The sequence below is a fragment of the Dipodomys ordii genome, unplaced genomic scaffold (assembly GCF_000151885.1).
Source record: "Dipodomys ordii isolate 6190 unplaced genomic scaffold, Dord_2.0 Scaffold18, whole genome shotgun sequence".
In the NCBI taxonomy this organism is placed as follows: domain Eukaryota; kingdom Metazoa; phylum Chordata; class Mammalia; order Rodentia; family Heteromyidae; genus Dipodomys; species Dipodomys ordii.
Window position 1 is genome coordinate 12,950,130 of NW_012267234.1, and position 9,791 is coordinate 12,959,920.

A 9,791-nucleotide genomic window follows, 5' to 3' on the forward strand; every position below is an offset into this window, starting at 1 on the left:
CGGCGGCGGCGGCACGACCCGGGCTGGGGTGGGGGGGCCCTGAGCGCCTCACGTGAGGCTCGGGGCGGGACCATCCGCCGCTCGCCTCAGGCCGACTCGCTCACCCGACGGCACGTAGTCTTCGTCTTCCTCCGAGGTGGAGAAGTCTTCGGAGTCGAATTCCTCCATGTTGTTGCAGCTCGGGGTCGCGCAACCCACCAGGACCCGGGCAGCCTCCCCCTCCTGGAAAGCTCTAGGGAGGGACCATAGAGCCCGGGCGGCGACTGCTAGGGCGGCCCCGGAGGTGTGTGCACATGCGCACAGAGTGCCACGTGGTCAAAGACGCCACTTCCGGCCACCATACCTGGGCCCAAGCGGGAGCCCGGACACTCCCGAGCGCTGTGCATGCTGGGACTTGTAGTCTTCAGCGTAACGTCAGTGCGTTGACCCAATAAATATGCTTAAATAAAACTAGCTATCTGTGGGGCTGGGAAGGTGGCTCAGCGCTAGAGCGCTAGCCTTGCATACATGAGGCCCTGGGTTCGATTCCTTAGCACCACATAAGAGAAAAAGCCGGAAGAGGCGCTGTGGCTCAAGTGGTAGTGCGCTATCCTTGAGCTGAAGAGCTGAGGGACAGCACCCAGGCCCAGAGTTCAGGCCTCACGACCAGACCCCCCCCCAAAAAAAACAACAAAAAACTACCTATTTGTGGAAATACAGTTGACTCTTAGTTCTGAGAACTCTCAACCTTTCTGGGTAGCTAAATTTTAACCTTAGAGTCCTCAAAGTCGATAATTATTGCTTTCTGGGCTCATTCCTGGGCATGCACAGAGAATGGAAACTTGCAGTGTTGAGATTCCAGTTATGGTTAAATAGGACTGACGGGGCTGGGAAGGTGGCTCAGTGGTAGAGTGCTTGCCTTGCATGCATGAGGCCCTGGGTTCGATTCCCCAGCACCACATAAGCAAAAAGAAAAAAAGCCGGAAGTGGCGCTGTGGCTCAAGTGGTAGAGCGCTAGCCTTGAGCTGAAGAGCTGAGGGACAGCTCCCAGGCCCAGAGTTCAGGCCCCACATCCGACACCCCTCCCACACACACACAAAAAAAAATGGAGCGGGAAATGCTCCAGTCTGTGTGCAAGGGCAAGTCAATATCTATCCGGAAGCCATGGAAAGGATGGCGAAGCAGCTAAATCTGGATTGATGAAACAGATTGGTACAGACAGCATAATGGGGGCCAAAGGTCACATTATCCGGGGTAAGAGAAATGCGAAACCTTGCTGGCAAGTGTAGCCATGTGATGTGGGAAGGTGGCTGTGGTAGATTCCCCCCCCCCAAAAAAAATGTTCAAAGTTAAAGGCCAGGCAAGTTCTGCAGATCAGAGACAGAAGAAGGATTTAATTAACACTGTCATCCAGGATAAGAGCAGGGTTACAATGGTGAGGAGACTGGCCCTCCCTCCCTTGAACTTTGCCTGGGCGCTGTCCCTGAGCTCCCCCCACATTTCCACACAGCTACTGCTCTACCATTTGAACCACAGCTCCACTTCTGGTTTTCTGGAGATAAAAGTCTCACAGACTTTCCCGTCTGGGCTGGCTTTGAAACATGATCCTCAGATCTCAGCCTCCTGAGTAGCTAGGCTTACAGGTGTGAGTCACCAGTGCCCAGCAAGACTGGCTAAACAAGGATACTGACATATAATGCAAATAGCCTCTAAAGTTCCTGGCTTTGCTGTTGTGTGCCAATGCCAAGGGCACCCTTTATGTTGTATAGAGCCCACAGTTCACAAACACTTAAAGAGGAAAATGCGAAACATGTGCCAGTCCATTGTTGGTGAAACAAAAAAGTACAGAGCAGAAATCTTGCTTTCAAGGTTTTACTGATTTTTACTAATGCCTTTTGTCCATTGCCATGAAGAACTGGAATATGCATACCCCAATGCAGAAGTTTGTTGTTTTTTCTTATGTCCTCAAACACTACATCTCTCATCCAATCACTTGATTTGGGCATAATAAAAGCTTTCAAGGCACACTACACAAGCTTTAAAATGAAGGCCTGGAAGACCCACAAGGTCAACAACAAAACCACACTAATATCCTACTGGTAGTCAGTTACTATATGCAACGTTATCAGTTACACTGGAATAGCATGGAATATCGTCAGCTGCTCTTGGTAACTGTTAGAAAGTTTGGCCAGACTGTGTAGAAAGTGTCACAGAACATATATAAAGAACAGTCAATAACACCTACTGTGGCAAATAATTGGAGGCCTTTAGGACAATGAATGAAAAAGATGTGGAGAATTTTTGGCAGACAAGACAGTAGAGCCCATCAAATGAAGACCTAGATGAGATGGCAAAGCAAGCTGTAGGAGTCAGCTATGAGGAGGAGGAGGAGAACCCAAGACTCTCAAGAATTGTCCCTTTCACAGCAGCCAAAACAACAGAATGGAATTCTGCTCTGCTGGAGATTTTTTAATGCCAATGGAAGAGTGTGACCCTATGCTTGGAATCACAACCTTAAATTTAACCCCTCACCTCCACTGATTTGCTCTTTACATGCAGATGCTTAAAAACATGAGGCAGAAAGCCAAGCCAAGCTGGTTCAGTTTTTCACATCAGATTGAGAGAGCCCATTGCATCAACAAGTGGAGAGAGTCAAACTTTTAAGGAAGAACTACCAATAGATGTCCATGTGCTACCTTTTCCCTCTTCTGTAGAATTCCACCCCCCGCCTTGCTGGGTCTTTAGGGGACATAGTTGAGTTGAATCACACTGCACATTACTCCATCACAGCCTGCATTTCCATCAATAATAAGCATTTAATGTTTGTAAACTTTTTTTTTTTGGTCAGTTTTGGGGCTTGAACTCAGGTCCTGGGCACTGTCCCTGAGCCTCTTTGTACTCAAGGCTAGCACTGTACAACTTGAGCTACAGTGCCACTTCTGTTTTCTGAGTGGTTAATTGGAGATGAGAGTCTCACAGGGATTTTTCTGCCAGGGATGACTTCAAACTGCAATCCTCAGATCTTAGCCTCCTGATTAGCTAGGATTATAGGTGTGAGCCCCCAGCACCCTGCTCCTGTTTTTGTTTTTTCCTATTTGTACTGGGGCTGGAACTCAGGGCCTAGGTGCTATACTTGAGCTTTTTCTGCTTTACCATTTGAGCCACAGCTTCATTTATGGCTTTTTGCTGGTTAATTGGAGATGTGTCTCACAGGCTTTCCTGCCTGGGCTGGCTTTGAACCATCATTCTCAGCACTTAATCTCCCTTTGTTATGTATGGCAACTAAGGTGTCTTCTGAGATGTGTGCAAGTGAGTTTTTGTGTGGATCCTGGAGCTTGAACTCAAGGCACTGTCCCTGAGTTTTTGGTTTTGTTTTGTTTTCTTCTCGAGACTAGAACTCTATCATTTGAGTTACAAATGCCACTTCTGGTTTTCTGGTGGTTAATAAGAGTCTCACAGACTTTCCTGCCACAGCTGGCTTCCAATTTTGATCTTCAAATCAGCCTCCTGAGTAGCTAGAATTACAGGTATGAGCCACTGGCTCCCAGTGAAAGATGTCTTTGAACAGACACTTACCTAAAACAGGTCAGGTGACAAAAGGTTGCCACAAGCTTACAAGAACCTAACCTACAAGCAATGCTTCACTATTCTTACTATAGAAATGTTATTCACAAATAAGAGTATAGAGTCATACCAAAGTTTCTTGATATCCCACAGAGTTAATGAATCAAGGTCACATGTAAGTATAATTACATCTTTGAGTAAGAATTTTCCTGTAACTTAGAAAAAAGTTGACATAAAATACAGTGAAAGGCCAGGTGCTGGTGGCTCTCGCCTGTAATTCTAGCTACTCAGGAGCCTGAGATCTGAGGGTCGCAGATAGAAGCCAGCACAGGCAGAAAGTCCCCGTGTGACTCTTCTCTCCAATTAACCAGTCAAAAACCAGAAGTGGAGCTGTAGCTCAAAATGATAGAGCGCTACTAGCCTTGAGCAAAAGAGCTCAGGGACAATGCCCAGGCCCAGAGTTCAAGTCCCATGACTGACCAAAAAAAACAAAAAACAACAACAACAACAAAAAACTGATCAACTTTATTACAAAAGATAAACTTTCTGGCTACTCAAAAAGAAATGCAATTCCAACCCAAAGAAGTTAAAGTAACTCTTTATTGATAAACATTTACACATTAGAATTAGAAATGTCAGTAGAAAAATAGTTTAAATAATTTCCTATTGTACAAAGATTTGAACATTTTAACTGTAGCAGTTAGTGAAATTACCTAATTTTAAAAAAGTTAAGCTGATTTTGGTCACAACCAGCCTCACAGAATGCACAAAAAAAGAAATGCAACTTCACAGACTTCTGTGTGTGGATTGCTAACGGCACCAGGGCGTCACATTCCAGGAAACAGCTCCAAAGGGAAGGTTGGCGTGTTCTGCAGTGTAATAAGAACTTAATGCAAACCAGAATGGTCAGAAAGGACATTGGAATCAAAAGCCAACATATGATTGATTAAAAATGTGAAGGGATGTAAGGACTGATGCAAGGTTAGTTATTTCCATCAGCTGCTTCTCACTAGTTGAAACAGTGTTACTTGATGCCTTTTAGCAGACTTTGGCAAATATACATAGTACAGTGACATCTTTCTCTTGCAACATTCATTCTGCTCTTGCTTATGAATTTTTTCGGTTCTCACCAAATGCTTTCACCCCAAAAGCCTATTAAAGAATCAACCGGGTTGATTTTTGATTTTCAAAAAATTACTGAGGACTACCTCCCTTTTCTCAGCATTTATAGAAAGTAAAGTAGAACCTTGCTGGGGAAATGACAGCTGAATGTCTCTAAGAAAGTCAGTTGTTGGCAAAAGTTCTCAAAAAATTTTATTAGATAAAATGTTCGACATGAATGCCAACATTCTATCATCTGAGCAGCCAACTGCAAATAATTCTGTATTTGAGACAAGAATCAGGAAGAAAAGAGACAGGAAAAAAAACCCAGCAAAGTGGAATACATTCTTTGTTATCATTCAGTTTCTCCCTGAAAACATTTAAGCTACACAGTTTAATCTATATAAATTCTATATACATTTACTCAAACTGGGACAAATAAAACATTCAATAATTTGGAGATATACTCTATATTTTAAGTGTTTTAAAAGAACAGATAAAGTATATCAAACAAGAAACAAACAAAAAAAGATCTTCCAAAATGTCCTAACTTTCTCATCTTGGCTCCAAACAAAAATAACATTTTTTTTTTTGGGGGGGGGTCCGGTCATGAGGCCTGAACTCTGGGCCTGGGCGCTGTCCCTCAGCTCTTCAGCTCAAGGCTAGCACTCTACCACTTGAGCCACAGCGCCACTTCTGGCTTTTTTCTTTTTGCTTATGTGGTGCTGAGGAATCAAATTCAGAGCCTCATGCATGCAAGGCAAGCACTCTACCACTGAGCCACCTTCCCAGCCCAAAAATAACATTTTTATCATGGGTTGTTATGTTCAAAAGTTAGAAGTCAGGGTACCAGTCCCCTAACTACTAGCCCCACATGTTAAATTTGTGAAATTATACCCTAAAGAATGTTTTAGGTGAAACCTCTAGTAAGATGCATCATCTAATAGAGATACTCAATATCATCTTTCAGTGTAAAAGGAGTTTCTTAAACTGAAGGGATATTTTTCCCTTCCTTCCTTCATTTTGTGTGTGTGTACTAGCATCGGGGCTTGAACTCAGGTCTGGGTGCTGCACCTGAGCTTTTTTGCCTAAGGCTGGTGCTCTGCTACTTGATCCACAGCCCTACTTTCAGATTTTGGTGGTCAAGTGGAGATAAAAGTCTCACAGACTTTTCTGACTAGGCCAGCTTTGAACCATAATCCTATGATCTCAGCCTCCAGAGTAGCTAGGATTACAGACATGGTTTGAAGCGATATTTTCTAAAAAACAAAATAAAACACATCTCTTTGAACTACAAACTGAAATCTTTAACAATTTGTTGGAAGAAAGCTGAGCTTCCTGTTAGGAAATCTGAAAGGACATTTACGTGTACTCACAATTTTCCTGCTACTATCTAATTTTGATAAGTGATTAAACTAATTGATCCTCCTGATCCTTCTAATCAGAAGCCAGAGGCTTTAAATAAATTCACTTGCATTGGAGCTCGTGGACTGGGACCTGTCATCTCTCAATGAAAGCCCTCCTTCAGGATGACAGTTATTGTCTGGAAGACAACACCACCATTGATTGTGCCCTGTATTAAACAGTTTAGGTGGTAAAAGTTACTTAATTTTTGCAATTGTTTCCCTTTTGAAGGTCACAGTTTTTCCAGGCCTTTCAATGAAAAAAGAACTCAGCAGCAGAATAGAAATTAAAACAGCTAAATGTTGAGTTTTTAAAAATCTCAAAAATTAAATATCCAAGATTTAAAACTTGGACATCTCTTTAAGGATAAAAATTCTCTTGACTAAAAGTTGAAAGGGGCAGGATGGAGGTGTGCCTGGAAAGGAAACTTCAGGCACTTTCTGGGAGGTGATGCTCTAATACTACAAAGTGGGTTGTGGGGCCGTGCTAGGTAAACAGATTACAACCCCCAAGTCCCCAACACCTACCCTCATTTCAGCCACACTTCCTCAATCTCTCAAGAGTCATCTATAAACTAAAGTCTCTAAGAAAAACTATCATAGCATGTCAGATGTATATATGTGCCTGAATGCCCAAAGGTAAAGGTACCCTAACCCAATCTGGCTTAAAATTTCAACTCAAACTTCTGAATAGGGTAGGTATCTTTCCAGCTAAACTAAAACTAAATTTTTTTTCAAATGGGGTATAGAAATTCTTTGGAAAAGTCTCAACCAGGCATGATGGTGTGTGTCTGCAGTCCCCACTATTTGGGAGGCTGAGGCAGGCGGATCACTGGTGTGCAGGAGTTCGGGACCAGCCTGGCCCACACAGTGAGCTCATCACTTTAAAAATAAAATGTTTTGTGCATCCCTGTCATCCTAGCACTTAGGAGGTTGAGGCAGTAAGATTGTGAGGTTAAGGCCAGCCTGGACCACATGCACAGTAAGACCTTCCCTTGGGAAAAGAAAAACCAAAACAAACCCAGCATCTGAATTAACTAGCTTATTTTGGCCAAATGTACAAAACAGTTAAGTTCACATCTCTTAAAATAAATAACCAGAGGTCAAGGCAGTTTTCCATAAAATATCACATTCTCAGTGGGACCAAAGCCATTTCCTTGAGTTACTCGATTGTTTTCCTGTTATAGTTCACTAAATTTGTTCTCACAGCTAGACTCAACTGAAACTTGGTGTTATCATCATGAAGCTGTCGCAAAAGGAGTTTTCAGATTTTAATCAAGTTTAGGTCAACTAAGATTTCAGCACAGAGTACTCACACTTGAAATGAGCCAGTAGTTTCCATAGTTGCTCTGAAAGAGGTGAGAGACTCTGCATTTCCTCACAGACTACTGGAAATTCAAGTGGCAAGGGATACAATCCAGAAGCGATGATGGCTTGGCTTGAGTCAAGGTGTGCATGTAAAAGTTCTTCAATTAAATGTCCATAGAAAGAAAAGCAAGCAACTTGTTCTGTCTTGGTTGGGAATAACAGGAGTCCATAGAGACCTTTGATGGCTGGCGTGTCAAGTTGAAGAAGAGGCGGAGATGTGGTTCAGATTCCTATTCATCCACATTGCTTCCATTTGGAGAGCTAAGAAAATACTCCTCCAATGTATTCCTTCTGAGGCTGTTATAAAACAGAGCTTAGCCTCATACCATAGAGAGTATATGCTATAGAGTAGCTAAAACCCGTAAAAAAGAGACCACCACTACACAGAACGTCTGTCCCGTGCCCAGGGTGAGGGCCTCAAATGGTATCATCTCCTTCCCTGCTGCGCGGTACACTCCGGCAATGGCGGCACCTGGTTCAAAATTCAAGGGTGTTAGGAAAAAAGTGAGGTTAACAAAAATCATGAAAATATACCACTTAAAGTCCCACTCTAAACAGAATGTTCCAGATTTTTTACACTAAAATGTAAGTATTACAGATATGATGGTCCAGAAAGAGATGTACTTATTACCTGACTTATGAAATCATAAGCCCTCTGCACATCACCTTTATAACAATAAAAAACTTACAGAAATGCTTTATTTCCTCTATTCTTCCTACTCCCTCTAGTTTTAAGTGTTCTTTATATGCTCTGCAAATCACTGAAATGTGGTTTTAGATGTGGACTCCCTAACACTGAGAGTCTACTACATTAATTGAAAAAAAAGTATCTGGAAGTGCTGGGTGCCAGTGTGTACTCCTAGCTACTCATGAGTCTGAGATCTAAGGATCATGGTTTAATGCCAGCTCCAGTAGGAAGGTCCATGAGAATATTATCTCCAATTAGCCATCAAAAAGCCAAAAGTGGAATAGTGACTCATATGGTAGAGTACCAGCTTTGAGCAAAAAAAAAAAAAAACAACTAAAGGACAGTACCTAGGTCCAGAGTTCTAGTACAAATCATAATCATCATCATCACCACCACCACCATCATCACCATCATCATTATCGCCACTACCACCCCTACCACCACCACCACCATAATCATCTAGAATAATCAAAATCATAGCAACTTCCACATGACTTGACTATGAACTCAAAAATCTTTTTATTTCCATGCAATTTAACCCCATGCCTCTTAAGAAGTACGTAGTAAAATTTTGGTAATAAATGAGTCTCCTGAGTGAGACAAGCAAGAAATGTTCCAGGCCACAGGAAATAATCTCCTTTCTTGTGGCTCCACTTTCTATCATCCTCATGGTTCCACTTAAGAAAGAGAAAGAGGAGAGGGTGAGGGGCTATGGACAGAAGAAGGGAAGAGGACTCTAAACCACGGAAGTTGTTCAGAGGACACATAGAACCAGGTGTGGTAGTGTATACCTATAATTCAGGCATTCAGGAGGGGGTGGGGGGTGGGGGAGGAGTGTGGGTTTGAGGCCAGACTGGGCTATATAGTGGAATCCATTGTAAGTAAGAGAAAAAAAAAATTAAAGGCAAACAAGGGTAATCCCAGGGGTTTCTTTCTCGCCTACGTAATTGTTTTGATGCTAGAAAACTTCCTAGAAACTGAGAACACAAAACACCTATATCTATCCAGTACTTAGCTGATTGGGGCAGAGACTGGTAATACATAGTCCTCAATAAAATGTCTATACACATTTGGGCTGGAGTACTGTAGCTCAGTAGTAGTCATTATGCTTAGCCAGCAAAAAGACAGGGAGTCATTTTTCAACACCACATATCTTATAAATATAATATGAAAGTATTAAGCTGGGGGCTGGTGGCTCACGCCTATAATCCTAGCTACTCAGGAGGCTGAGATCTGAGAATCAAAGTTAGAAGCCAACACAGGGAGGAAAGTTCATGAGACTCTTTTCTCTAATTAATGAGTAGAAAACCAGAAGTGGAGTTGTCACTCAAAGTGGTTGAGAGCCAACTTTGAGCAAAAAAAGCTCAGCATCCACGACCAACAAAAAATAAAATAAAAAGAACAATATTAACCAAAGGTTGGCTGCCTTGAGCATCTATGACTTGAAAATGTTTTCTTCAGGGTTGGTGGTTGTGTTCAGGGCTTAGGGGCTGCTAAACTCACAGGCCCAAGGTCTAGTGTACAGCACTCAAAGAAAACCTACCTCCAGGGACTGGGAAGGTGGCTCAGTGGTAGAGCACTTGCCTTGCATACATGAAGCCCTGGGTTCGATTCCTCAGCACCACATAAGCAAAAAGAAAAAAGCCAGAAGTGGCACTATGGCTCAAGTGGTAGAGCGCTAGCCTTGA

The 9,791-nt window shown here is 42.7% G+C and overlaps 2 protein-coding genes across 8 annotated transcripts in view; both read right to left on the minus strand.

Annotated features, from left to right (window-relative positions):
* Cfdp1 (craniofacial development protein 1) overlaps window positions 1-291 on the minus strand; it is an 89,840-nt gene extending 89,549 nt beyond the window's left edge. The window contains exon 1 of one of the 2 annotated variants that reach the window (XM_013012982.1): window positions 105-291. In XM_013012982.1, coding sequence (XP_012868436.1) covers window positions 105-168 — 64 coding nt within the window. In that variant the 5' untranslated portion in view covers window positions 169-291. The remainder of the gene's footprint in view (window positions 1-104) is intronic. The other variant, XM_013012983.1, reaches the window with a different exon arrangement.
* Window positions 292-6,992: 6,701 nt separating this feature from the next.
* The window catches only part of Tmem170a (transmembrane protein 170A), an 11,447-nt gene continuing 8,648 nt past the window's right edge, over window positions 6,993-9,791 (minus strand). For all 6 annotated transcript variants that reach the window (XM_013012615.1, XM_013012614.1, XM_013012619.1 and 3 more), the window contains one exon: window positions 6,993-7,887. In XM_013012615.1, coding sequence (XP_012868069.1) covers window positions 7,757-7,887 — 131 coding nt within the window. In that variant the 3' untranslated portion in view covers window positions 6,993-7,756. The remainder of the gene's footprint in view (window positions 7,888-9,791) is intronic.